The 23,845-nt window shown below is 59.0% G+C and overlaps 2 protein-coding genes across 2 annotated transcripts in view; one reads left to right on the top strand and one right to left on the bottom strand.

The window, feature by feature from the left end:
• Nucleotides 1-4,681: 4,681 nt before the first annotated feature.
• On the top strand, nucleotides 4,682-6,831 carry FZD9 (frizzled class receptor 9). Its single transcript, XM_065853232.2, has one exon. It carries the CDS (start codon nucleotides 4,708-4,710, stop codon nucleotides 6,457-6,459), a length of 1,752 nt encoding a protein of 583 aa, XP_065709304.1. The 5' UTR covers nucleotides 4,682-4,707; the 3' UTR covers nucleotides 6,460-6,831.
• Nucleotides 6,832-10,514: 3,683 nt separating this feature from the next.
• BAZ1B (bromodomain adjacent to zinc finger domain 1B) overlaps nucleotides 10,515-23,845 on the bottom strand; it is a 53,464-nt gene continuing 40,133 nt past the window's right edge. The window contains exons 14-19 of the mRNA XM_065853231.2: nucleotides 20,611-20,758; nucleotides 18,973-19,120; nucleotides 17,179-17,297; nucleotides 14,836-14,987; nucleotides 13,167-13,270; nucleotides 10,515-12,628 (exon numbers count right to left, since the gene is read on the bottom strand). Coding sequence (XP_065709303.1) covers nucleotides 12,262-12,628; nucleotides 13,167-13,270; nucleotides 14,836-14,987; nucleotides 17,179-17,297; nucleotides 18,973-19,120; nucleotides 20,611-20,758 — 1,038 coding nt within the window. The 3' untranslated portion in view covers nucleotides 10,515-12,261. The remainder of the gene's footprint in view (nucleotides 12,629-13,166; nucleotides 13,271-14,835; nucleotides 14,988-17,178; nucleotides 17,298-18,972; nucleotides 19,121-20,610; nucleotides 20,759-23,845) is intronic.

Raw genomic sequence — 23,845 nt, 5'->3', positions numbered from 1 at the left:
CAGGGACACGGGCTGGCCAGCAGCAGGACTGCCCGTCCACGCCACCCACAATTTGTGGTGGCCACAGGGTCCCCAGCTGCCAGGTGACAGGGTGACCAGGCCGCAGCGAGGATCCCTGAGTTCTCACCGTCCTCATGTCCCTGAGCCTTGGACCCGGTGTCCCCAACATGTTCCAGGGTTGTAACCGCAAACACACGCAGGTGTCCCGAGGCCAGGAGGTGACCCTGGGCGCTCAGGACACAGTGTCACCCAACTGCTGCCATCAGGCTGGGGTGGCCGTGGGGGCAACAAGGGGATGGCAGGGGGGCAGCTGAGCACAGTGCCTCACATCTCGCCCCCCTGCCCGCAGCTGCACCGCTGCCCGTTCAGTCAGAGATGGCAAACACAGGCAGCGGTAGGACAGGGAGGGGGGGTCATGGCCCTCGGGGACACTGAGAAGCTTTGGCCTGGCCGGGGACTGTCCCAGCCCGTGCTGCGTCAGCCGGGACACAGGGAGCGCGGGTGGCAGCGGATTGAGAGAAGGAGGGGACAGTCCTGTCCTTCAGGGGACACATGCCAGGGCCGGGCTGTCCCAGTGCAAGGGGCAGGGTGTCAGCATCTGGCTGGGGCCACTGGGACCCCCCCAGGACGTGGGGCCGTGCGGGCTCAGCTCGCTGTGCCCATCACTCCCTGCCTTGCCCGATGCCACCGGCGCTGCTGTGCCCTTGGTGCCATGCTGGGACAGGGGTTGCCAGCCTGGTGACACGCCGCAGAGCCCTGTGAAGCCACCAGGATAGCTACAGCTTGGATGAGCAGTGCTGACAATTCCCTCCGCTGGGGTTCTCAGCTCTATAATTAATGCTGGAGTCAGGGAAGAAATGGCTTTTCCCTTCCGCTGGTGGCAGCTGGGGTTGGGCAGGATCCATGCTGTATGTTCCCCCATGTCCTCCTGCCAGTGTCAGGTTCTTCTGCCTGGATTTGGGGGTCTGTACCCCCAAAATCCTCCTCTTCCCACCCTGCTGCCACCTGCCAGGTCACACGGAGCATCCCTTGTCCTGTGGTGTGCTCGGTCTGGTGCACGTGTGTGTGCGTCTGCATTGCGCGGGACTGTGGCGGGGCACGAAGCCTTTGGGCTTCAGGATCCCTCCTGCTGATGCGTGGGAGGTGTCCCCAGGGAGATGGTGGCCAGGGCAGGGACAGCCACCCCTGGTGCCAGCCTGTGGCCCTGCAGTGTTCCCAGGACAGACCCCTCCACCTCCTTGCCAGCCCATCCGGCCCCGGCATCCCTTTGAAATCAAACCCAGCGGCCTTTCGCACCGGCTGTGCCTGTGAAATTCTTCAGGAAGGGAAAATTATCACCCCGGATCCCTGCGGGGCTGGGCCATGGCCCTCGCTCCGGGACAGACCGGGGTGCTGCAGGGCCCAGGCTCATCCCTGGGCACAGCCAGTGGTGTTGGGGGAGCCGGGACGCCCGAGGGTCTGTGGGCTTGGCAGGACAGAGCCTGCCCAGAGGGGTAGGGACAGGGGCAGCACGGCTGGGACATGGGCTGTCACCTCTGGCATGGCCAAGGCTCAGCGGGACAGAGCCCACGGTCCCCTCCCCAGCTCCATCACCACCCCCAACCTATCGCCCTGACACGTCCATCAACCCCACCTGCTCCATTACCCTGTCCCCAGTTCCATTGCCCCCTCCACGACTGCCACTGGGGCTTGTCCCCATTGACAGTGCTGGGGGATCCCCCAGATCCTGATACCTGGGGAGAGCCCATCCACGGGACAGCAACAGAGGCATCACTGCAGCTTCTCTTTACGCCATGGCCCTCCCTGCTCTGCTTCCCCCTCCCCTCACTGAGGCTCTTCCGCAGGTTTGCAAGTGCTGTTGACGGGAAGAAAGGAAATGGGGCAAAGCTGCTGCCAGGAACCACAGGCTCCTGCGATACGGCCCCGCTTGGCCGGGCTGGCCGCGGCCCGGGCAGCCTTTCTGTGCAGCCTCTGTGAGCCGTTTCTTCCAGCTATTGACATTGGATTCCCAGCCCGGTGCCACTTCCAAGGCTGTAAATCTGCTGGGTTGCTCTACCTGGTGTTCGTGTTTTCACTGCGAAGCTTCCAGACCTGCTGGAGATCTCGGCTTCTGTGAGCAGCAATGTCCCCCGTCCTGGCAGCAGGCGCTGTGCTGTCCCCTCCCGGCGTCCCCAGGGCTGCGGGCATGGTGCGCAGGTCACTGCCCACAGGCAGAGCTGCCAAGAAAGGGCAGGATATGGCCAAAGGTGGCGTGCTGGGGGCACCCCCTGGTACCCCTGCACACAGCCGGCACCAAGCTGCCGCCATTGCGGGTGGGATGAAGCTCCAGGAAGTGCCCCATGTGCCCTTTGCTGTCCCCTCTGTGGGTCCCTGGGGCTTGGGCAGAGCTTGGGCATCCCGTGGGACACCCAAGGAGGGTGTCGGGCAGGGGGGAGCACCCCAGGGTGCATGGCGGAGGTGGGGGCAGCTGCTCCTCTCCCTTAAAAAAGGAGCCCCTTGACTCTCAAAATCCACGTGTTGCTCTTGGCTGGGCTGCGGTGCCTCCTGCCAAGAGCAACAGTTTTACATATTAAAGCAAAATTAAATTAAAAGACATTTATTTGTGTGTTTGCTCCCCACCCCCCATTAACCCTTCACAGCCCAAGCTGCGGGGTTGGGAGGTATGAGAGCACCCATGGGGGTGAGCTGGGACATGGGGCTGGCACCGGGGGTCCCATCTTGCCCCTGCCTGGAGCTGGGCACTGAGTCCTTCAGGTGCCTCCAGGTGGGGTTTCTGAATTTTCCTTAGCAAACAGCTCCCTAAAGTGAAGCCCTGGTGACAGGAGCTGGGCTTTAGGGTACTCTGGAGTGGTAACAGCGCCACCCTTGTGTCCCTTACCCCGCACAGCACACACATCCTGGGGTGGGGGATGGATGGGGTGAGGGACCCCAGGGACAGGCCCCCGCACCCCTCAGTGCCGCCTCCATGCCAGCTCATCCATGGGTGACAGTTTGCACCCAAACCTGCCCCACGACACAAAATACCCCAACCCCCCATTTCTTAGAGCACCTGAGGAAGGTGTGAAGCCACTTGAAGCCACATGCTGCTCCGGCCACATGGGACGGTGCTTTCTGAGACCCCCAGCAGCTGGGGGCCAAGGGGACCAAGCTCTGTCCAGCACCCCAAATTCCCCCAAATCTCCCTTTTCCCAGGGCCCTGGGGCTGGGTGAGCAGTTGCCCTGTGCTGAAGGGAAATTCCAGTGCTAGGGCTTATCTCCCGCACTGTTACAATAACCGATAAGTGGCTCCCATGGAATTTCCTTATAGAGCTGGATCGGGGACGTTTAAATAATGTATGGCCAGGGTGTCAGGACGCGGCTGGCGATTAGGAGCCGCGTTGACAGGTTGTTATGTTGTCACCAAAGAACTCGCAGGGCTGTGGGAATGCCTGGGAACGGCGCGGTGCCCGGACCCCGGCGCCAGCCTGTGCCCGTGTCCGCCGCCAGCGCAGACGGGCGCCGGGTGCCAGGTGTCCCGGCAGGACATCCTGGGGACCTGCCCGAATTGTCCCTGAGGTGGCTGAGCCACCCTCCATCCAAATGGGTGCTGGGGATGGCACAGAGAGCCCTGTCCCAGCAGTCCAGGGTCAAACAGGGGACTGGCAGCTCCTGGGCATGGAGGGCAGCTGGTGGCATTCTGTGATGGTGGCACTGGCAGCAAAGCCTGTCCCCAGTTGTTCTGCCACCCACAGTGAGTTTTTAATGCTGGCCTGAGCACCATCAGCTCCTCCAGCCTCTCCTTGCCCCCGGCACGGGTGACAATGGATTTTGGGGGCTGGCAGCCCCAGCTCAGCTACGCTGACTTGTGTCGCCAGCTGGGAGTTGCCTTGGCCTCACACATCACCAGTACTGGGTGGCGCTGCTGTCCCCTGCTTGTGGGAGTGGGACACCCTTCCCTGCCCTGTGTGACAGCCGGGGACAGGGGTGCCAGGTGGGGACACAGCTTTCCCAGCCCACGCTGTGGGCACTGGGGCTGGGCCACCCCCAACGGTCCCCACTGTCCCAGCGCAGCCCCGAACCCCACGGGCACCGTCGCCCGGGTGTGCGCAGCTGCTCACCCGTGACCCGGGAGCGGGTCGGGCCCCGGCAGGCCCCGCTGGGTTTGGGCACCGGCGAGGCCGCGCGTTCCTGTGCCCAGGTGCGGGTCGGGGACACACGTGCGTGTCCGCGGGCGGGGGTGTCGGGGTGCGGAGGGGCGGGTGGAGCTGTGGCTGCTTCAGGCCGCGGTGCCGGGTGTTCACCCGGGGTGAACCGGGACTCCCGGCAGGGCTGTGCGGGGGCGGGCTCGGCTGCGGGTCCCGGCGCGGGTCCCTGTGCCGGTTCCGGGTCCCGCCGCCGCCCCGCCCCTCCCCGAGGGGCGTGTCCGGCCCGGCCCCGGGGGCGTGTCCGGGGCGTGGCGCGGGCGGGGCTCGGCGGGCCGGTCCCGGCGCGGGCGCTGCGCGGGGCGCTCGGGGCTCGGGCGGCGCGGGGCGCTCGGCGGGGCCGCCGCCGCATGGCGCGCGGGGCGGCGCGGGCCGGGGCCGCGGGCGGGGGCGGCAGCAGCAGCAGCCCCGTCGCGGCGCCGCCGCCGCAGCAGCAGCAGCAGCAGCAGCGAGCGGCCGTTCCGGGGGCGCGGGGGCGGCGGGGCCGGGCGATGGCGGCGCTGTAGCCGCGGGGCCGGGGCCGGCGATGGCGGCGCTGAGGCTGCGGCTGGCCCTGTCCGTGCTGTGGCAGCTGGCGGCGGCCGGGCGCGGGCTGGAGCTGGGGGGGCTGGAGGGGCCGCGGGGGCGGGCGGCGCGGTGCCAGCCCGTGGACATCCCCATGTGCCGGGGCATCGGGTACAACCTGACCCGCATGCCCAACCTGCTGGGCCACGAGAGCCAGCGCGAAGCCGCCCTGAAGCTGCACGAGTTCGCGCCGCTGGTGGAGTACGGCTGCCACGTCCACCTGCGCTTCTTCCTCTGCTCCCTCTACGCGCCCATGTGCACCGACCAGGTGAGCGCCAGCATCCCCGCCTGCCGCCCCATGTGCGAGCAGGCCCGCCACAAGTGCGTCCCCATCATGGAGCAGTTCAATTTCGGCTGGCCCGAGTCGCTCGACTGCGGCAAGCTGCCCACCAAGAACGACCCCAACGCCCTCTGCATGGAGGCCCCCGAGAACGCCTCGGCCGCCGAGCCCCACAAGGGCCAGGGCATGCTGCCCGTGGCTCCCCGGCCCTGGCCCCCGGGCACCGCCGAGGGCCGGGGACCCAACGGGCTGGGGGCCTGCGACAACCCCGAGAAGTTCCAGTACGTGGAGAAGAGCCTCTCCTGCGCACCCAGATGTTCCCCTGGGGTGGACGTCTACTGGTCCCGGGAGGACAAGGACTTTGCCTTCATCTGGATGGCCGTCTGGTCCACCCTCTGCTTCGTCTCCACCGCCTTCACTGTCCTCACCTTCCTGCTTGACCCCCACCGCTTCCAGTACCCCGAGAGGCCCATCATCTTCCTCTCCATGTGCTACAATGTTTACTCCGTAGCCTTCATCATCCGCTCGGTGGCAGGGGCTGAGAACATCGCCTGCGACCGGGAGAACGGCGAGCTCTACATCATCCAGGAGGGGCTGGAGAGCACGGGCTGCACCATTGTCTTCCTCATCCTCTACTACTTTGGCATGGCCAGCTCGCTCTGGTGGGTTGTCCTCACCCTCACCTGGTTCCTGGCTGCTGGGAAGAAGTGGGGACACGAGGCCATCGAGGCCCATAGCAGCTACTTCCACATGGCTGCCTGGGGCATCCCGGCTATGAAGACCATCATCATCCTCACCATGCGGAAGGTGGCGGGGGACGAGCTGACAGGGCTGTGCTACGTGGGGAGCATGGACGTCAGCGCCCTGACCGGCTTTGTCCTCATCCCCCTCTCCTGCTACCTGGTCATCGGCACCTCCTTCATCCTCACGGGCTTCGTCGCCCTTTTCCACATCCGGAAGATCATGAAGACGGGTGGCACCAACACGGAGAAGCTGGAGAAGCTGATGGTGAAGATCGGGGTCTTCTCTATCCTCTACACCGTCCCGGCCACCTGCGTCATCGTTTGCTACTTCTACGAGCGGCTGAACGTGGATTACTGGAACCTCAGGGCCCTGGAGCGCGGCTGCCTGCACCTCCCCGGCCGCCGCGCCGCCAACTGCTCCCTGGAGGCCTCGGTGCCCACCGTGGCCGTCTTTATGCTAAAGATTTTCATGTCGCTGGTGGTGGGCATCACCAGCGGGGTGTGGGTGTGGAGCTCCAAGACGCTGCAGACCTGGCAGAGCCTGTGCAACAGAAAGCTGGGCGTGAGGACGAGGGGCAAGCCCTGCAGCGGGGTGAGCTGCGGGGGGGTGCACTGCCACTACAAAGCCCCCACGGTCATGCTGCACATGACCAAGACGGACCCTTACCTGGACAACCCGACGCACGTCTAGAGCGGGGCCGTCCCCTCCCTGGGGATGGCGCGCCGGGGGAAGGCGGCCGCACGGGTAAGGGCGAGGGGACGCTGGGGGCGAGGGCAGGAGGGGGGACGCACACTGGTTTGGGGTGGCGAGGCCCGTGGGACCCCCCCGGCACTGCTGAACCCTGACAAGTAGCTGCTTTTTCCTAGAGGTTGTTTTGTTGTTGTTGCTGTTGCCAAATCCAGTCACTCTCTAACGCTTTCTTTGGGGGGGGCATCGGGGACGGGCGAGGGGAATAATCCAGTCATGTTTATTTAATTCTGTAATTTATTTTAGATTTTTTTTTTTTTAATCATTAGCTGCGAGGAATGGAAAAAACAATAAACCCTGGATGTGTTATTTCAACCGAGCCTGGTGCTGTGTGGAGGAATTTGAGGGTGTCGAGGACAGCCCTGGGCAGCCCCCAGCCCGGCAGGTCAGGGCTGGGGTCCCTGTGGTGGGTGCTGGGGGCTCCTGTGCCGGTGGAAGGGGTCAGTGCTGAACCGGGGAACCGCCGGCCTCGGCAGGAGTGCAGTGCCAGGGGGTCCCCAACCCCGCTCCCGTCGTGGCTTCCTCAGGCCGGTTCTGGTGCCTGCTGCCTCCTGCCAAGGAGGAGGAGGAGGAGGAGGAGGCGGAGGAGGCTTTTCCTGCGCTGTCACGCTAACGAATCATCTTTTCCACTCCGCGCTCCGTAGGTGATTTGTGTCGGTGCAGTCGGCTGCTGTGGCCTCAGTGCCGGGCGAGGGGCTCAGCTCCAGCGCCCTGGGCTCCGCAGGCCGGGAGCCGCGGGGATGGGCCGGGGACACGGGCCCGTGGGGCGGAGAGCGCTCAGCTTTGATGTCCCACGCAGAAGCCCGAGGTGCTGGTAATGGAAACTTCTGGGCAGCTTTATTTATCCCCCGCTCTCATTACGATCCCAGCTCTCGCCTTCCCCATTGTCCGGAGGGAAACTCAAGCCTCAGCTGGTGTCAGCGGGGCTGGGGGGGTGACCAGGGCTGTCCCCAGCGCAGGCTGGCAGCGGTGACGGGTGACACCGTCCTCCCGGGCAGGGGGGCTCTGGGGGGCTCAGCAGTGGCCGCTGCCCACCCTGCCCAGAGCCACCTCTGCGGGGAGCAGCTCATCTGCGGAGCGTGCGTGGGGCTGGGCTGCCTGGTGCCGGGGGGAGAGGTGAGCTCTGGGGACAGGGGCGTGGGCAGCGTGGGACCTGCGGCAGGCAGGGGCTGTGAGAGGGACATAGGCAGCCCTGGTGATGCTCGGGTTCATCCGTCACCTAATTGCCTGTTAATTAGCCAGCCTGCGGGCTGGGACAGTGCTGGGCCTCAACGAGGGTCTCTGGGCCCCCTGTTCCTCTTGCCCAGGGAGTAATAAGCCAGCCGGGGACCCTCCTTTCTGCACCCAAATTAGCCCCCCGGCCCCAGCAGCCCTGGGTCCCCTCCCCTGCGAAGCCTCCACAGCTCAGACCCCGGGCAGGAGCAGCAGCCAAAGAACAGGAGTGAGACCCCCTGCTCCGAGCTGGAGGTGGCGGGAGGGCTGGGTTTGGTGGCCCCTCGCACCCCCACCACGCTGCACCAGGGCTTTGTGATTGATGCAGCAAAGTGGGAGATGTTGGTGACCTGACAAAAGCCTTGAGCAGCTGAGGTGTGAAGGAGCCCCCACAGCCCCCGGTGTGGATGGGAGGGGTGGCCAGGGGCTCGTGCCTGAGCTGGGGTGCTGGGGGGGGCAGGTGGGGCTGTTGGGCACCCAGGCTGGTGTGATGGTGCCAGAGGGGTGACATCTCCTGGCCCCACTGCTCTGGGGGGTCGCAGCTTCATGGGCTCCCCCAGCTGCCGCGGGAGGTTTGTTTGGGCAGATAAAAGGGCCGTGACCTGGGGCAGGAGAGTCAACATCGGCCGCGGGAGGCTCCAAAGTCCAGCCCAGGGAGCTGGGCACGGTGCGGGGTGGGGGCTGCCTGGGGGCACAGGCTGCGTCGCTGTGCCAGGGGTACAGCCGGGGTGCCGGACTCCCCCAGCGCTGAGCCCTGAGCCAGCTCAGTGCACCTTCGACTCGCGGGCCCAGACGCATCACAGCGATTTTGCCAGGGCCTGTGTGCGTGTCCCGGCACCCGGCGGGGACAGCCTGCCCTTGAGCACCCCGGCACTGCCAGGAAACTCGCTGCCTCTCCAGTGCTCGCCCTGATAACCGGCCCCGCCGGGCCCAAATGTTGGGCAGCACCGGGACCGCCGGCACTGACCGCCCACTATCGGCCCCGGCGGCTCCACAGCGCTGGGCATGGCTGGGGTCATGGAGCTGTGCCAGGGAGCCGGTGCCAAAGCAGAGCTGCCCCTTGGAAGAGGCCTGTGCCGGGGACATCTCCGGTCCCCTTGTCACAGCTGCTCTCAGTCCCGTGCTGGGGTGGCTCAGCTCTCCTCCGGCTCCCCCCACAGGCTCATCCCTGTGCCCCCTCCCCATCCTGCGGCAGCCCCAGCGGGGTGGGGGCAGCAGCAGCCGCCCCTTTGTGGGCTGAGCGAGGTCAGCGCTGCCCCGTCCCTGCAGGCACAGCCCTGGCTCCGGCACAGCCCCGGCTCCGGCACAGCCCCGGCTCCGGCACAGCCCCGGCTCAGGCACAGCCCCGGCTCGGGCACAGCTGCTGAGGGTGCTCAGCCCAGCCCGGGCGATGGCTGCAGAGGCTGAGCCAGAGCTGCTGCTCAGGACACCCCCAGTCCTGGCCTAGCTAAGCATGGAAGTGAGCCTTGTGCCCCCCCAGCACTCACTGAGCTGTGGGTATTATTCCCACTTGTGAGGCAGGACACCCTCCAGGTTTTGAGTCACAGAAGGAAAGTCACTGTGCTCTGGGAGTGTGCCCAAGCTACCCAGACTATTAATTGATTAATATTAATGATTAAGCCATGAGGAAGCTAAGGGGGGGACCAAGCTCAAGGCCCCTCACCTGCTGTGCCCGCCTGGGGTTTGTCACAGGCCAGCCCCCATGAGATGGGGTTCAGCTGGGCCAGTGATTGTCCCCCACCCGCAGTGCCAGCAGCAGCAGGGCCAGCACTGCCCCAGCCCCGCACACTCGCTTGCCGGGCACGGGGACAGCTATTTATAGCCCGCACAGGACACCGATGCCATGCAGGGGCTGCTATAAAAAGCAAATCTCAGCAAAGGTCTCTGAGCAGATGCTGGTGTGAAGTCTCCACGCTGAGGCCTGGAAACGTCCCAGCTTGAGTCACACTGATTCGCCCAGGTCCTGCTGCCGGTCCAGCTCTGGTGGCGCAGGGATGAGGCTTCTCTGGGCAAAGCAGGATCTGCCTGTTGTTGGGAGCCCCCAGACCACCATGGGACTTTCCTCCGCCCGCAGAGCTGGACCTGGTTGGAGCGCTCCCAGCTCAGCTCCTGAGCCAGGACAATGGAGACACCCAGGAGCCACCGCTCTCCTGCAGTGCAGCACCGGCAGGAGCACACAGACCTTTGCCCAGCGCAGCTGGCGGGTTGTGCACCAGCACCGGCCCAGTCTGCAGCTCCGGCTGGCAGAGCCCAGCACGGCTCGGGCTGGAGCCCGGGCTGGGGGGACACGAGTCGTGTTTCCAGGGACGCAGCAGGAACCGTCCTCGCTGAGCTCCCCGCTGCACTTGCAAAACACACAAGGGAGGCAGCCAGCCCGTGCCAGGGCGGAAGAGCAGAGACATTTCAGCTCCACCATCACCCTCTCGCCTTCCCTTCGGTCGTCGCCCAGCACCACCCCACAGAGCCCGAGTCACCGCCAGCCAAGAGCCACAGGACAGGAGGGGTGGCCACGCAGGGCTGCTCCCGTGATCTGCCCCTGTGGCACAACCGGCTGCAGCGCTGGAACCGCAGCACATCCCGGAGCAGGTACAACCCAACCCAGCAAAGCACAGCCCAGAAGATGCTCCTCCAGAGCTGCGGGCTGAGCTGACCCGGACTTGCCGCTGCCTCCGTCCCTCGCTCTGCGGCCCCATTGTCCCTCCGGGAGGCAGCGACACCGTCACCGTGTCTGACGGGGAGCGCAGAGACCCCCGACAGCCCCGCAAAGGACACGCTGCACGCTGGTCTTACAAACACAAGTACATGTTTATTTTTAAGTTTCCAATTTATTACAAGTACAGCCCTTAGCAGAAACCCCCTCCCCCCCAAATGACATTTATTTTTAAAAAACGTACAATTCCAAAGGTTTCACCGTGTGGGGCCTGCAGAAAACGTTCTCTATGGACAGGACAGAACAAAGCGTCTGAAGGGGACGTGCGGAATACAAACGTCAGTGCTGCTCTGTGGGGCAGGAGCTGGGAGGGAGAGGCTGGAACCTGCCTGGGCTCCACAGCCCCCGGCAGCCCAGACCTCAAACAAATACCTATCGATAAAAAATCCTAAAATCTCATAAAATTAGGCTGAAATTTTTAATCAATGATTCTTTTCTTCTCAAATCACAGGAGCGGCAACAGCTGCTTTTGCTTTTCTGTTGCAAAAGCAGTACAGAGCAGCCCTGTGGCTGGTTTGTCCCAAACTGAAAACCTCTATAATAAAAAGTTGGAGCCCTGATTGTGTGATAAAAACCCGTCGTGATGGAAAGGGAGAGGTGATGAGCAAAGTCCGTATGTGGGGCAGCAGGACCCGCTGCGGGGGCCGAGCTCCCCCAGGGCGGGCGGGTCGGCCGGTGCGGGACGGTCTCGCTGCGCTGGGGGAGGGCGAAGGAGCTGAAATGGGGATGGCTTCACTATAAAACATGGTGAGAGCGCGGCTACAGAGGGACTGGGACAGCCCCTGCCAACAGACCCTGATGTAACTCCAGCTACTGGCAGGGAAATGACTTTTAAGAGGGGGGAAGATATAAAGCAAACACAATTTCATATAAACTGTACATGTGCCAAAGCAAGACAACGGTATCTTACAGGTGTTCTTTGTACAAGATCACAGCTAGAAACGAGCCACTTTTCACTAGAAAATTAATCTTGAAAGTTACAGGGATGTTTCTGCTGCTGCCCCGGCTCTGAGGGCGCACGAAGCCAGCGCTCTCCCGTCTGCTTCTGGCACTCGGGCCACCCAAAGGGCTGCGCGGTTGTGTGGGATCCAGGTGAGCGGGGACGCCAACGGGCTCCTCTGTGCCGCGTACACGTGAAGAGCCGAGCTCAGAAAAGCCCAGCTCAGAAAAGCCTCCTTCGGAGCACAGCCTCCCGAGATCGCTCCCTTGGAAGGGAGAGGGGAAAAGCACGAGCACCTGGAAGCCGAGTGTGCCAGGATGCTGGTGAAAGCCGCATCTCCATAAATGTAAGTGCTTGCCCGCCCCACGCAGCCTTTCAGCAGGGGCTCCGAATTAACACCATATAAATATATACATACAAGAACTCGGAGCCCATTGGCCTGATCGCACCCAGTCCTTCCGTGCAGCAACATGATCCCTCCACGGCAGCTCCAGGCGGGTGTCACGTCCCGGGCAGCACAAGGCAGAGGTCCCAGCGCTCGGCCGCTCATCCCCAGGGAGCAGGCAGCGCTGAGCTGGCTCCGGCTCCGAGCTCCCGGCCCGGCCTCCCCGTCGCGCTCCCACCTTCCCCTCCTTGCAGGACAGACTCCTTCAGAGCTTTGCGGATTATGCAGGAAGCAGTAATTAATCTCTGCTTACTCAATGGATGACAAAATATTTGAGGAAATTGCAGAAAAATCGAAACTAGGACAGGCCAAAGGGAAGGCTGGATTAATAGAGAAGTGCCTGCTGCTTCCCAGCTCCCTCCAGACAACCCATCCTGCTGCCCGGCAGCACCACCAGGCCTGCTCCAGCTCTGGCTCTTCCCCTGGTCTCCCCATCCCTCATTTCTTCCTTTTCCGCCCCCGGGAATGTTCGAGGGGCTCTGACTCACTGTCCCCTTCCTGCTCCTCCAGTTCCTGGCACTCGGCAGAGAGCTTCTTGTGTTTCCTGCGCGCATACGTGTGGCCAGGCAGGTGTTTGTGCACCATGTCAATCAAACACTGCTCTGTCTTCTCCAGGCAGGACAGTACGTGACTCCCGTTCTGGTTGTAGCGCTCGGCGTTGGAGAACACCTGCTTCATGTCGGCGAGGAACTCCTGCACCGAGCGGTAATTGCCACAAGAGCACTTGCTCTGCATAGTCTGGAAGTCCATAGGGTTGCTGATGACCTCAAAGTAATCTTCAGCTTCCTCCGTGGTCACTGGCTCCCTGCCGAACGAAGAGCCACAGAGATAGGAGGAAAATGCCGGTCCCGGCCACGCGGTCAGAGCTGCAGGAGCAAGAACCCCCCCAGCCCTCGGCTCCAGCGCAGCCCCGTCCTGCACCCCGTGCTGTGACCAACCCCGCAGCACCGACACCCCTGGCGCGAGGGGAGGGACGGCAGCTCGTCCTGTGCCCAGAGAGCTGGTGCAGGCACAGGGACGTGGCAGGTCCGGCTGCCATCGCTGTCACAGCACCTGCAGAGCGCCCTGCAAACCCAGGGGCTGCAGAGCCCCCACCCCAGCACCCGCTGCCACACCACCTCATCTCCCACCCAGCGGGGCTAAGAGAGCGTGCGGGCTCCTTCTGCAGCAGCTTCTCTCCCTTTCTCCCCACCCGTAACCGGCTTTTGAAACCCCAGTCTCGCAACCAGCGACGATCCAGCAGGAGCCCACGGCTCCGCACGGCCTGCGGACAGACCTGCCCCCAGGAGGAGGAGGAGGAGGAGGAGGAGGAGGAGGAGGAGGAAGAGGCCAGCCGCCCTCACCTGAAGGGCCAGCTAAAGCGGTACTTGATCAGCTTGCTGAGGATTTCCTCACACTTCTGCAGCTCCAAGTTTTGGCGACGTGTCGTCTTCTTTGTTTGAAGGACCTGCACACACAAAGGATGCTGTTAGAAGGAGGGGAAGCACTACAGGCTTCAGTATTTGGCAAACAGTTTCGAGGCCAAAGAAGCTGGTTCTTAGCAGAGCTTTTCAATCCTCTCGCTTACGAGCATCCCACAGGGTGGGGATACGTGGTACTGCTGCAGAAATAAAGTTCGAGTCTTTCAAATGCAGTCATCTTCCACAACAATCGAGACAAACTGCTCTGCTGCGGGACCTTTGGTGGTAACAGCCAAGACACAGAGAGGCAGCTTGAGCTGCGGAATGGGAGCCCCATCCAGAAGCTCTGATGGGAATTGCTCACAAGCAGCCTGGCTGTTTCTCCGGGGGCAGCAAGCTTTTTCAAGATAGGTTCAAAGACAGCATGGGCAAAACGAGCAGCCAAGGAATAAAGGACAGCAAACCGAGAGTGTAAATTCCCTCTCCCTGGCTCCTCCGAGCCCGGGGCAGGGGGAGAAGGCGCCTGTGCTGCTGCACCAACACCGCAGAGCCGGCCGTGCCCTTTTAAATACCACCGAGCAGCTGATGTCTCCAGCGCTGCCGTCCTGTGCACGGGCTGAGCACAAGGTCAGGCACCCGCACGGGAACGTCCCTCACGTAGCTCCCGACCACGGGAAGGTTCCACAACATGGGGCGCTATTCCCGAGCCAGTTTTGGTCTCTTCCCGGGACAAACCGTAAGTGGAAGAGCCCCAGCACAGTCCTCTTCCCCAAGTCAGCCTTTGGTCAGAGACCCCGCTGTTCCAGTATGATTTTCCCCATTTAACACCCCTCCAAGCTGGCTGTGGCAGCCCGTGCCAGGCTCACTGGTTTGGTTCTCTCCAATCTCTAACACAGACCAGTTAAGTGGACACTGCAGTCCCAGTGCCAGCCCACCCAGCAACGAGACCATGATCGCAGCCACTCCCGAAGGTGACGGGACACAGCACTCGTCGTGCTGCTCAGTGGACAGATGACAGATGTAGCTGGTGACGTGGCCCATGGGGCTGGAGTCTCCTCACGTATCCCCCGGGGTGTCCCTTCCCGGGACAAACAGCACCGCACGCTGCAGCTCCACCCTGCCCAGCACGCACAGAATTGCTCTGTTCAGGAGCATAAGGTTTTATTCTTTAAATGTCAAGTGAAACCTACACCAGCCAAATTATGTCGTGGAGGTTGGGGAGTGACCATACGGACAACAACTGTCAGAAAACGGCCAAGGCTGGGGAGCAAGGGTCCAACATTGCTGGCATTCTCTGACTGTGCAGGACCCCCTCAGTGCCCCCACCTCTCTGCAGAGACACATGGATACTATTAAAAACCCTTTAACAAGCTGCAGGCCGCTTGCTACTCAAGAGGGACAATGTGTGAAAGCGGCTGGGGAAAGATGCCTGGCATATCTGTGCTGTGCTGGTACCCGGCCCTTCAGGATCTGCCCCCTTTGTTAACCCGCCCCCAGCCTGGCTTTTAAATCCCATTCAGGGTTATTTCTTTGGGAAGGGGAGGAAGCGCAACACCTGTTTCCTTTATAACTCTTGATGTGAGCAGCCTCCAGGGAGCAATTTGGCTCTTACCAGCTCATCAATGTCTGCGCTGTTGTCAGGTGCCGCCCGCTGCCGGGGTCCCCTGGCGGGGTGCAGCGACTGCTTCTTCCTTTGGTGCCTCCCTTGCCTGGAGGAGAACACGGCCACGCTCTGCTTGCCCCGGGCTGCCCTTCTGGGTCTCACTGAAACAGACACACCAGGGGCTTAGAGGAAGGAGTGAAGGTGGGAGCAGAGATCACACACCCCTTGCCCAGCCCCCTGCTCACAGCACAGAGGAGCTGGCGAGCCCACGGGTGGCTGCAGTGACCCAGCTCCCCGGCAGCTCCTCCTCACTCCTGTCCTGTGCTCAATACCCTCTTCAGTTGAGATACATGGGTAATCCCCTTCTACCCAACAAGAGGCTGCTGCTGTCTGGCACCAGCCTCCTGTTTAATGGTGGGCACGGCCAGATCCTCGAGCTCCGAGGAGACCTGGGGGTCCCAGCCCCTCTGCCTGCAAACCAAGAGCCGAGACCCTGATGTGTCGGGACTCAAGGGAGAGCTGGGGAAGCAACGCAAGGACAGACACTCGTCTCTGATCTCACTGCAACACCCCTTCTGAAAGCACCAGGAGCAGAAATCTGCCATTTCCCTGGTGTCCTGCTGTCCCCTCGCTCCTCACCACTTTGGGGCCGGGTGCTTTTCCAAGCAGCCCCACACAGTGGGATACGCCAGTTGCTAAACCCCCCCGAAAAGTGAACTGTGTGCAGGGGGAGTGTTGGGTTACTGCAGCCGGGAGCTGCTCCATGTGCCGCAAGTGGGAAACAATGGGATTTTGTTACCCAAGACTGGGGCTGCCGCAGCATATCCCACAGAAAGGCACTTGCCTGTGTGTCAGTCTCCCTGTCAGAGCTTCGTGCTGATGGAAACACAAGCGTGCTGACGCGCTCCCTTGTCTTAAGTTTCTCCCGTGACCCCTCTGTATCAGGAGAACGTGTCGGTCGCCTTCCCCAGCCAAGCTCCTTCCACCTGGTCACAAGTGCTCCAGCGAGCTGCATCCAGCGCTGCAGCACTTCATCTGCGGCCTCTAATCCAGCCCTGTCCCATAAATCATCTTGCCGGGCCCCCCGCGACGGGAGCGTGTGTCGGGGCGCTGGGACGTCCGCCTGCTGTCGCTCCGCTTGTGTGTCAAGCGTGCAGCATGTGTTAAATGTCTGACAATCCAACATTCTAGGTTATATCCCCCAGGATAAACGCCACAAGGATTAATGGGACTTCTCTATTAAAACAGAAGTTTTCCACGGTGACCTTTTCTATGTTAATGCTCTTTAAAACCAGGGGTTGCGTTTAGCGCTTTATTTTTAGTGACTGCAACCCTCTTTTGCTATTGTTTGGAAACCTTGGCTCAGCTCCTGACTTGGCCGAGCAACACAGGCTGAACACACTCCAAGTGTGGACATGGATACACCGCAGAACAACAAGCAGCGCACATAGCCAGGGTATCAGTGAACATCCCTGAAACCAGAATAAAGCGGGGGAATCAAGCCTGAAAGACCTGGATGGAAACCCTTGAAAGAAGAGGGGATAATCCTTTGGGTTCCAGTCCACACATTTCACCATCTGCCCTGGTTAAGACACTCTGAAGTTAATTTTATGTCAGTCAAGGGCATTTTGACAGAAAGCAAGTGCTGGCAGCGTGCCACTCTGAGACGGATCTTTTCAGTGCATCAAGTTGCCCAAATGAGACCAAGTCAAATTCCACTAAAAACAAAGTGGATACACATACTAAAAAGTGGGTGAGTGGAGAAGCGGTCATTGAGGATCTAGAAAATGCTATTTTATTCCACTCAGCTGCCCAGGAATGAGCCAGTTTCGCATCCCGAGTGGCGTCTGTGTGCAAGCAAAGGGAGCTGCCGCGGCTCGAGTGCTGCGCCTTCCACAGGGATGGGCGGAGGAAGCGCTAGTCCGGCTATCTGAAAATGCCTCCTTGCCAAATCACTACAAATCCTGCACTTAAGAGATTGTGAGCTGGTGGGAAGGGAAAACGCAGGGGGAGGGGGTTGTGGTTAAAGCTTCAGAAGCACCTCTGAGAGCACCCAGTTGATTGACAAACCCTGTGGGCACAGACCGGGGACGCTGCTGCCGCGGCCAGGGCAGCGACTGCTCACCGCAGGGTCCATCTCTGCCAGCGCTGACCTGCCACAAGGGGACAAGAGCTCACAACAGCCGCCCGGCAACGTGCAGCACCCCCAGCGCCTTCCCTGCGACACTGTTTCCAAGTGAGAACCTGTTCTGTGCGAGGAAAAGCACGGGTCCCAAATATGATCAAAACTTTGGACACTGAATGCAGAGCCTTAACGCTTTCTGTTACTTTGCTGCATGGTCAAAGCCTTACATCTCAGTCCAGCAACTTCGTAATCTTCTTCCTCCTCTTCTTCCTCCTCAGCATCTGGTTCATCAGAAGCTTCCTCACCATCTCCACCTTCATCTTCAGCAGAATCCTCTGTGTAGTTTCTACAGCAAGGCAGATAAACATGTTTATTGTACCAGAGCCCAGGCAGCAGGCCCTGGGCCCTCTGCCCTGCTTGTTCACCACCCAACGTCAAACAAACACCTGGCTTCGGGCTGAAGCAGTCGCCTGTATTTCTCAGAGTATCAAGTTGTAGCTACAGCTAAAATCAGACTTCCCAGGCTGCTGTCTGAACATTTGGGCTGAAAATCTGTATGTTTTTTGCTGTTCTAGGCACCTTGACCATGTGATAAAGGATGAGAAGATCGTGGGCAGCTGTTTCCCCAGGTCTGCAGGCCTGGCCTAAGGAGTTTCAAAAGGGGGCTTTTAAAATATTCTGCTGGAATATTTTCCCATTATCTCCTTCCACTGCTGTGCCACTCGGACGCGCACCAGAGGAAACAGACCTTGTTTAGCATTATTCACAGCTAAGCTTGTGTTTGTTAGGGAGCAGAGCATCCGACTCCAGCGCTGATGTCAGACGCCACAGGGACTCCCTGCCCAGGACTGTTCCGACTTCTCGCATGTGTCTGTTAAAGCATTCAAACAACGCAAAAACAGGAAAACAAAACTGCACACACGGGCAAAATGGGACAAAGGCAAAGCTGCTGTGGGAGTCTCAGCCCTCTGGAGAAAGAAGATCTCAAGTAGTAAAAGGAATAAGCTCCCCCAGTACAGGGGAGGCCAAAGTGCTCCCAGGTTGACATTTTTTTCCTGCCTGGGGTGGGAGGACAAGAGCAGAAAGCAGAGAACAGGACAGGTGCCACCCCACCTGGTGGCTCTGGGCCAGGGGCCCAGCAGCTTGCAGGTGACTCTGCCACATCAAAGTAACCGTGATCTCGGGCCACAACAGCTGCACTGAAGCTCTGTCATTTTTGTACAGGCCTGACGAGCTCTTAAACGGTGCCCAGGGAGTAAATAATACGTTTAGGCTGTACACCACCTGTGCATTAGGAGCCAGTGCAGCTCCCATTGTGCTGCTGCCCCGGAGGAGGAGCCGCTGTCTGTGCGTCAGGTGCAACTCCATGCTTCATCTCGCTGAGCAGCGGGTACGTGCAGCACAGCCACACATCGTAAACAGAGAAATACATCTCGCATACATTTAACTCCCAGCTTGCGATTCAAAAAACAGTTCAATCCCTCGCTGCCAGGAGGAAACTGCTAATTCCTGCTGCACAGAACAACTTTGATTCCTCCTCAAATCCTGTTCCCTCTGTGGCCCTGGAAAGACGCCTGCCTTGCTAAGGTTTATCGGGTCCAGAAAAACACCAGAGCGGCATTTTGCAGCTTGATTTTTTGGAAGCACTGTAGGGGCCGAACTGTGGCCTGGAGCGATGTCTGCTCTAACCTGACAAGAACACACCAGCGCCGAGCGCAGCGGACACAGAGCTGCAGCGCTGCCAGCTACGCTCTCACAGAAACGCAATGCAGCCCGCTGCCCACAGAAAACAACAGCCCTTCGCGCACCCAGTTTGGGTTGATGTTTTGTGCATGTTTTCACTGCCACGCTGAAGTGATTTATTAAAACCCCTGAAGCTGTCATGGGTCAGTACAACACAGGTGTGCTTTGCTATTGTTCCAGTGCCAGGCTGGCAATTTCAAACCGTTCCAAGGGGCTCTGGTTCGGGAGGGTTTGGTCGTCTTGCGGCCAGAACGGCGCTGCGAGGGACACGGACTCACCTGCCCCGCGAGCTGCGCCGTGCTGTGGCCGGCTGGCACGCCGGGCACTGCCACTCGCCGTCCGGGATCTCGTAGAGCGCCGGCCGCAGGCAGAACAGGTGGAAGGCTTTGTTACACTCGTCACACAGGATCAGCTTGTCGTCCTCGCCTAGGAGAGTGCAACGTCCTCGTACCCCAGCGCCGCGGCCTCGCTTCGCCTGAGAAGCAGAAGCTGCCGCGGTGCTGGAGGTTGGGGCAAAGCAAGAGAAAGATGCAAAGCGCTCCCTGCAAGCGGGAACCTTCCCGCCCGGCCCCACCGCTGCAGCGGGAAACATTTAAAAACAAAAGAAAAAAACACAACGCAAAGTCTCTTGCCCTGCAAAGATTTCATTTGAGACAAAGGGAGAAACCTGCCAAATAGGTTCCACTGAGGTAAATCTCAAGTCAAACACAGAGAAAGAGAAGTTTGCTGCAGAGGTGCCTGAGCCCAGCAAGGAGCTGGAGATGTAGTTATTCTTATTCTGGCCTCAATCTGGTCAACCTGCACAGCATCTGCTTTTTACTTAAGGCAGCAAGCCTACAAGGAAATCAGTATGCAGCAGAACTGGTCTGTCTGTGCTTCCCACTGACGCGGGGGAACAGGGACAGTCCTGAGCCAGCTATTGGGAAAGAGGAAAGCACAGAGAGCTTGCCAGCACGTCCTTTAGCACCCCGCTTCTTAAGTCCTGTGAAACCAGTCTCAGGTGAGCCCCTCCTGACATGTGGCCTAGAATCCCCTCTCACCAGCAGACAGACAGTTTTGCATTGGTTTGGAATGTCCCTGAGGCTCCAGGGTGACAGAGGATGTTGCACCAATTCAGGCCTTATTTCTTTCAAGAGGTGGATGGTGCAGCCTTTTGGTAAACAAAAGCGGCCCAGCATTCCCCAGAGCTCTGCCTGCCCTCATTTCCCACCAGTGTTTGAGCAAAATAAGACAAAAAGCACATGATGAGGCAGAATGTACTCGCAAGCTCTTTCCTCCAGGCTCCCATCCAAAAGGAGGTTATGGCAGAACAAATCCCAGCGCTTGGTCACTGGTGACACTCTTTCTAGTCCCCTCTCTACCTGCACCACTCTAAACCCTTCATCCTATAGTGCACACAAAGAGGGTGGCCCCGTGTCACCCATCTGGGCATCTCCCCAGCTCAGCGAGCGGTTCTGCTCGCGCTCCGGCCTCCACGTGGCGTCACCCCACCTCGCTCCCGCCACGCGGCTGAAAGGATCATTAACCTTCCCATCCTCTCCCTGCTTCTTCCTTCTGGAAAAGACAGGATCCACTGACAAGGCTGAGACCCAAAGACCATTCCAACTCAGAAATGAAACCAGGGAATGGACAGGGGCACAAGTGCACCCAGAAGGGTTTGCAGATGACTTGTGTCCAAGTGTCCCGGGGTCAGCAGCTCTGCAATGTTCTGCAAGACTGGTTTCATAAGAACGGTTTATTGGAGTCAGGGTCAAATGCTTCTGTGAGATCAACACTTCTGACTGTAAATCCTGATGTTTGAAACTCAAAATAGAGCCAAAAGACAGAGTGACAGGCTACAAGGCCACATTGCCTAACCAGGGCATGGAGAGGTGACAGCGTCCACCCCTGGGCAGGCGCAGGGCAGGAATCCATACCTTTCTTGCGACACACTTTGCATCTGGCGTTCTCTGCCGACATATCCCACTTGATACAGGCGTCCAGCATCCCCAGCAGCACGTGCATGCGGGAGAAGGTCTGGGCCTCACGGATCGCCGTCTTCCACTTCTCCGTGGCTGAAGCAACCTGCAGACAGAGCTCACAGCTTACAACGCAGCGCAGACACAGCTCGCTACAGTCCCAAGATGTTTTTACATCCTTTAGCTGGGGCCCTTAACAACCAAAGCTCAACTCTGTATTTCTTTCCTTCTGTAGAGCCTCAGCAGCCCTGTTTGTGGTTTATCCATAACCAGCTTCCCTGGATCAGACAGTTTGCTCATAACAGTAGAGCCTTTTTGCGTTTCACGGCCAGGCTGAAACAACCCACGTGAACTCCACTGAATTCTTGCTCTGGAAGTCTAACCCAAATAATCACGGGGCTAAGAAAACAGAAGGTAGGAATCTCGCACTGTAGAACGCGGGATGCAACTGAGGAGGCAGCGGGGCCGGCGGGAGCAGCCTGTGCTGCCCTCCCGTGGAGCCGCGGGCCAGGGACCGGCAGCCGGACCCGCCACACGCTGCCGGCGGGACCGTGACACCGGCGACAATCACACTTGACTGGCAAAGCGTTTGGAGCCCCAAATACCAAACCAGCCACTCTGCTGAGACAAGATGAGCTCAGTGCACGTGAAATCCCAGAATCCGCTGCAAGCGGGAGCTCATTAAACCTGAGATTTGCAGCGAGGCAACCGCTGCGCTCCGCACATCGCCAGCCCCACGCCAAAGCTCCAGCTCAGCTCTGGAGGTTTGAAATGATGTTGCGGTAAATCGGAAATGCACCAGAACAGAAGAGTAATCCAGAACTGCTGCGTGTTCAACACCAACGTTAATCCTTCGCTTTACAACAATGAGGTGATGGCCCAGACATGACAGGGACATAATGGGACTCAAGTTAATGTTCTTCTACCCCAGGAGAATGAAAAAACAAACAGTGAAGTGTCAGATGGGAAAGTCTAAACTCTGCAGCTGACAGCAATTTGGGAGCCAAACAAAACCCAGGGTTTTTGCAGAGTTGCACATTCTCCTCCCACTGAATTTGAGGAAGCACAGCATATATGAGATGCTTGGAAAAACACACACACTGTTCTAAAATGCCAACATCCTCGCTGCCATCGCTGGTGTGGAACCTGGAGCCCCAGACGCTCGAGACGGACGGAATCCTGCCCAGCCCACCGCGGCAGATCGCGCTGCTGCTTTGCACAACATTGTTGAGGTGCTTCTCATACTGTGTAATTGATTTTCCAAGGAACTGTTCCGTGGGTTTTGCTGTTAACGTACTGGGGAACTGCTGGGCCAAGATAAATCTGCAAAAGCTGTTGGCAAGTTTTGCTTAGATTTTTCTCCCCGAGCCTGTGGAATTTAACAGATTTCTAGCCTTGCTTCCCAAGCATCATGAGACTGTGGCATTTTAGCAGCACCATTCTCAAGGGAGTTCGCAGTGCCAACCAGGCAAAACAGGAGACTGCAAGAAGATACGAAAATACCCTCCGGACTGGAGAGGAGCAACCTAGCAGGGAAAACAAAAACCCACAGAAATACTAAAGGAAAAGTCACATTTCAACTCCAGAGTGCCAGAAAACGCCTGTTTGGGTAAAGGCGGACAAACCTTGTCTGGTATCTGCAGATGACAGAAATCCCTCTGAACAGCGCCAACTGTAACTATTGCTTGTGAAGCTGGTTTTTGGGTGACCGATCCCAATCCCACTCTCACTATGTTGTCACGGTGTCACACTGCGAGGAGGTGACACGGTCCCTGTCCTGCTGTGGGACAGGCCCGAGGAAGCTCCGTTGGCACGGCTGGAGCTCAGAGCGACGTTCAGCGCTCAGGACAGACGGTTATGTCAGCAAACAGGGGCCAGACCTTGTTTCTCACAGGGAAAACGAGACACAACCACACTGCAGGGCTGCAGTTTCACTCATATAGCCTCTAAGTATATTAAGTGTATTTTTCCAGTATGGCTATGCTGTATTTTACCTGCTATGCAAGCTCAGCGCAGTTCTGGCTCTCAAAGACTTGGTAATTCTTGGCCTATGCAGGAGATTCATCTTTAAAAGCCTAGCGGTGTTTTTTGTTCTAAATCAGATAACTGTATCTAAGATCTGGGCTGCTCTTCCAAGGGCATCTATAAAGGTTTTCTGTTTTGGCAAAAAGGAAGGTTATTCCAGATAAACCGAGGCAAAAAACCAACCCCAAAACCAAAAACCAACCCAAAAAAACAACAAAAAGGTTGAATGTTGCCTGTGCCACCACAGACGTCTAGAAAACTCTGAGCCAGATAACGAAGGCACCGCAGTGCGGCAGGAAACACCCCCGAGACATCGGCACAAGGGCCAGTGCACCGGGGAGACCGGCACGGCCACACACCCAACCGGCTGCGCCGAACCCGTGCCCGTACCGCTCAGTGTGGAGGTTCATTCCACAAAATGCATAACACTGGAAAAAAAATTCAAAGTAACTTATGATTACAGGTCCAGCAATATTCAGAAATGCTACTGCTGCAGCCAGTTTGCGGAGGGGAAAGGACGAGCCGGGAGGTTTTGGTCACTGGTCAGACGGGGTGGCTGGAGCTGACAGTTCTGCAACTGCTCCAATGCAACCCACAGCACAGCCCGGCCTTGCCGGGTAACAACTGCTGCAACCAGGCCGTGAAGTAACAGAGCGATGCTCTGAGGTAGAATAGGGAAAATACCCAAACATTCACGACCAAAATGGCTCCATTTTCAGGCAAAAAAACTCCAATTTGGGTTTGAAAGTTAGTATAGCTTTAGCAATAGTAGAGAAGTGACCAGGGTCTAAATACAGAGCTTACGCTGCTCAATTACTGTCCATTTAGATATTGTAGTAAATAGGTGTGTCCCACAGGTACCATCTTTATAGTTACAGCTGTAAGACACACGGACTAAGGTACAATGTGGTGTTGCTGTACATACAGGAAATGTGCTGATCCAGGTCCTTTTTGTCCCAGACATCACTGGTTTTTACAGCTTGCTATTCTGCTGATAGCTGTTAGGACAAGGTCGCCTTCCATTCCCTTTGCACTAAGATACAAGGGATTCAAAGTCAGCGAAGTTTAAATACTCCAGGACAAGTGAGGAGTGTGAAAATCTCCAGTGCCCATCCAAATATCCTGCTAACATGGCAATGCCACTGCATGGCAAAGACTTGATGTTTGA

This window comes from Patagioenas fasciata, chromosome 19, assembly GCF_037038585.1.
Source record: "Patagioenas fasciata isolate bPatFas1 chromosome 19, bPatFas1.hap1, whole genome shotgun sequence".
NCBI classification, from domain to species: domain Eukaryota; kingdom Metazoa; phylum Chordata; class Aves; order Columbiformes; family Columbidae; genus Patagioenas; species Patagioenas fasciata.
The sequence above is the reverse complement of the archived record's forward strand: the minus strand, read 5'-3'. Positions and strand labels throughout refer to the sequence as shown.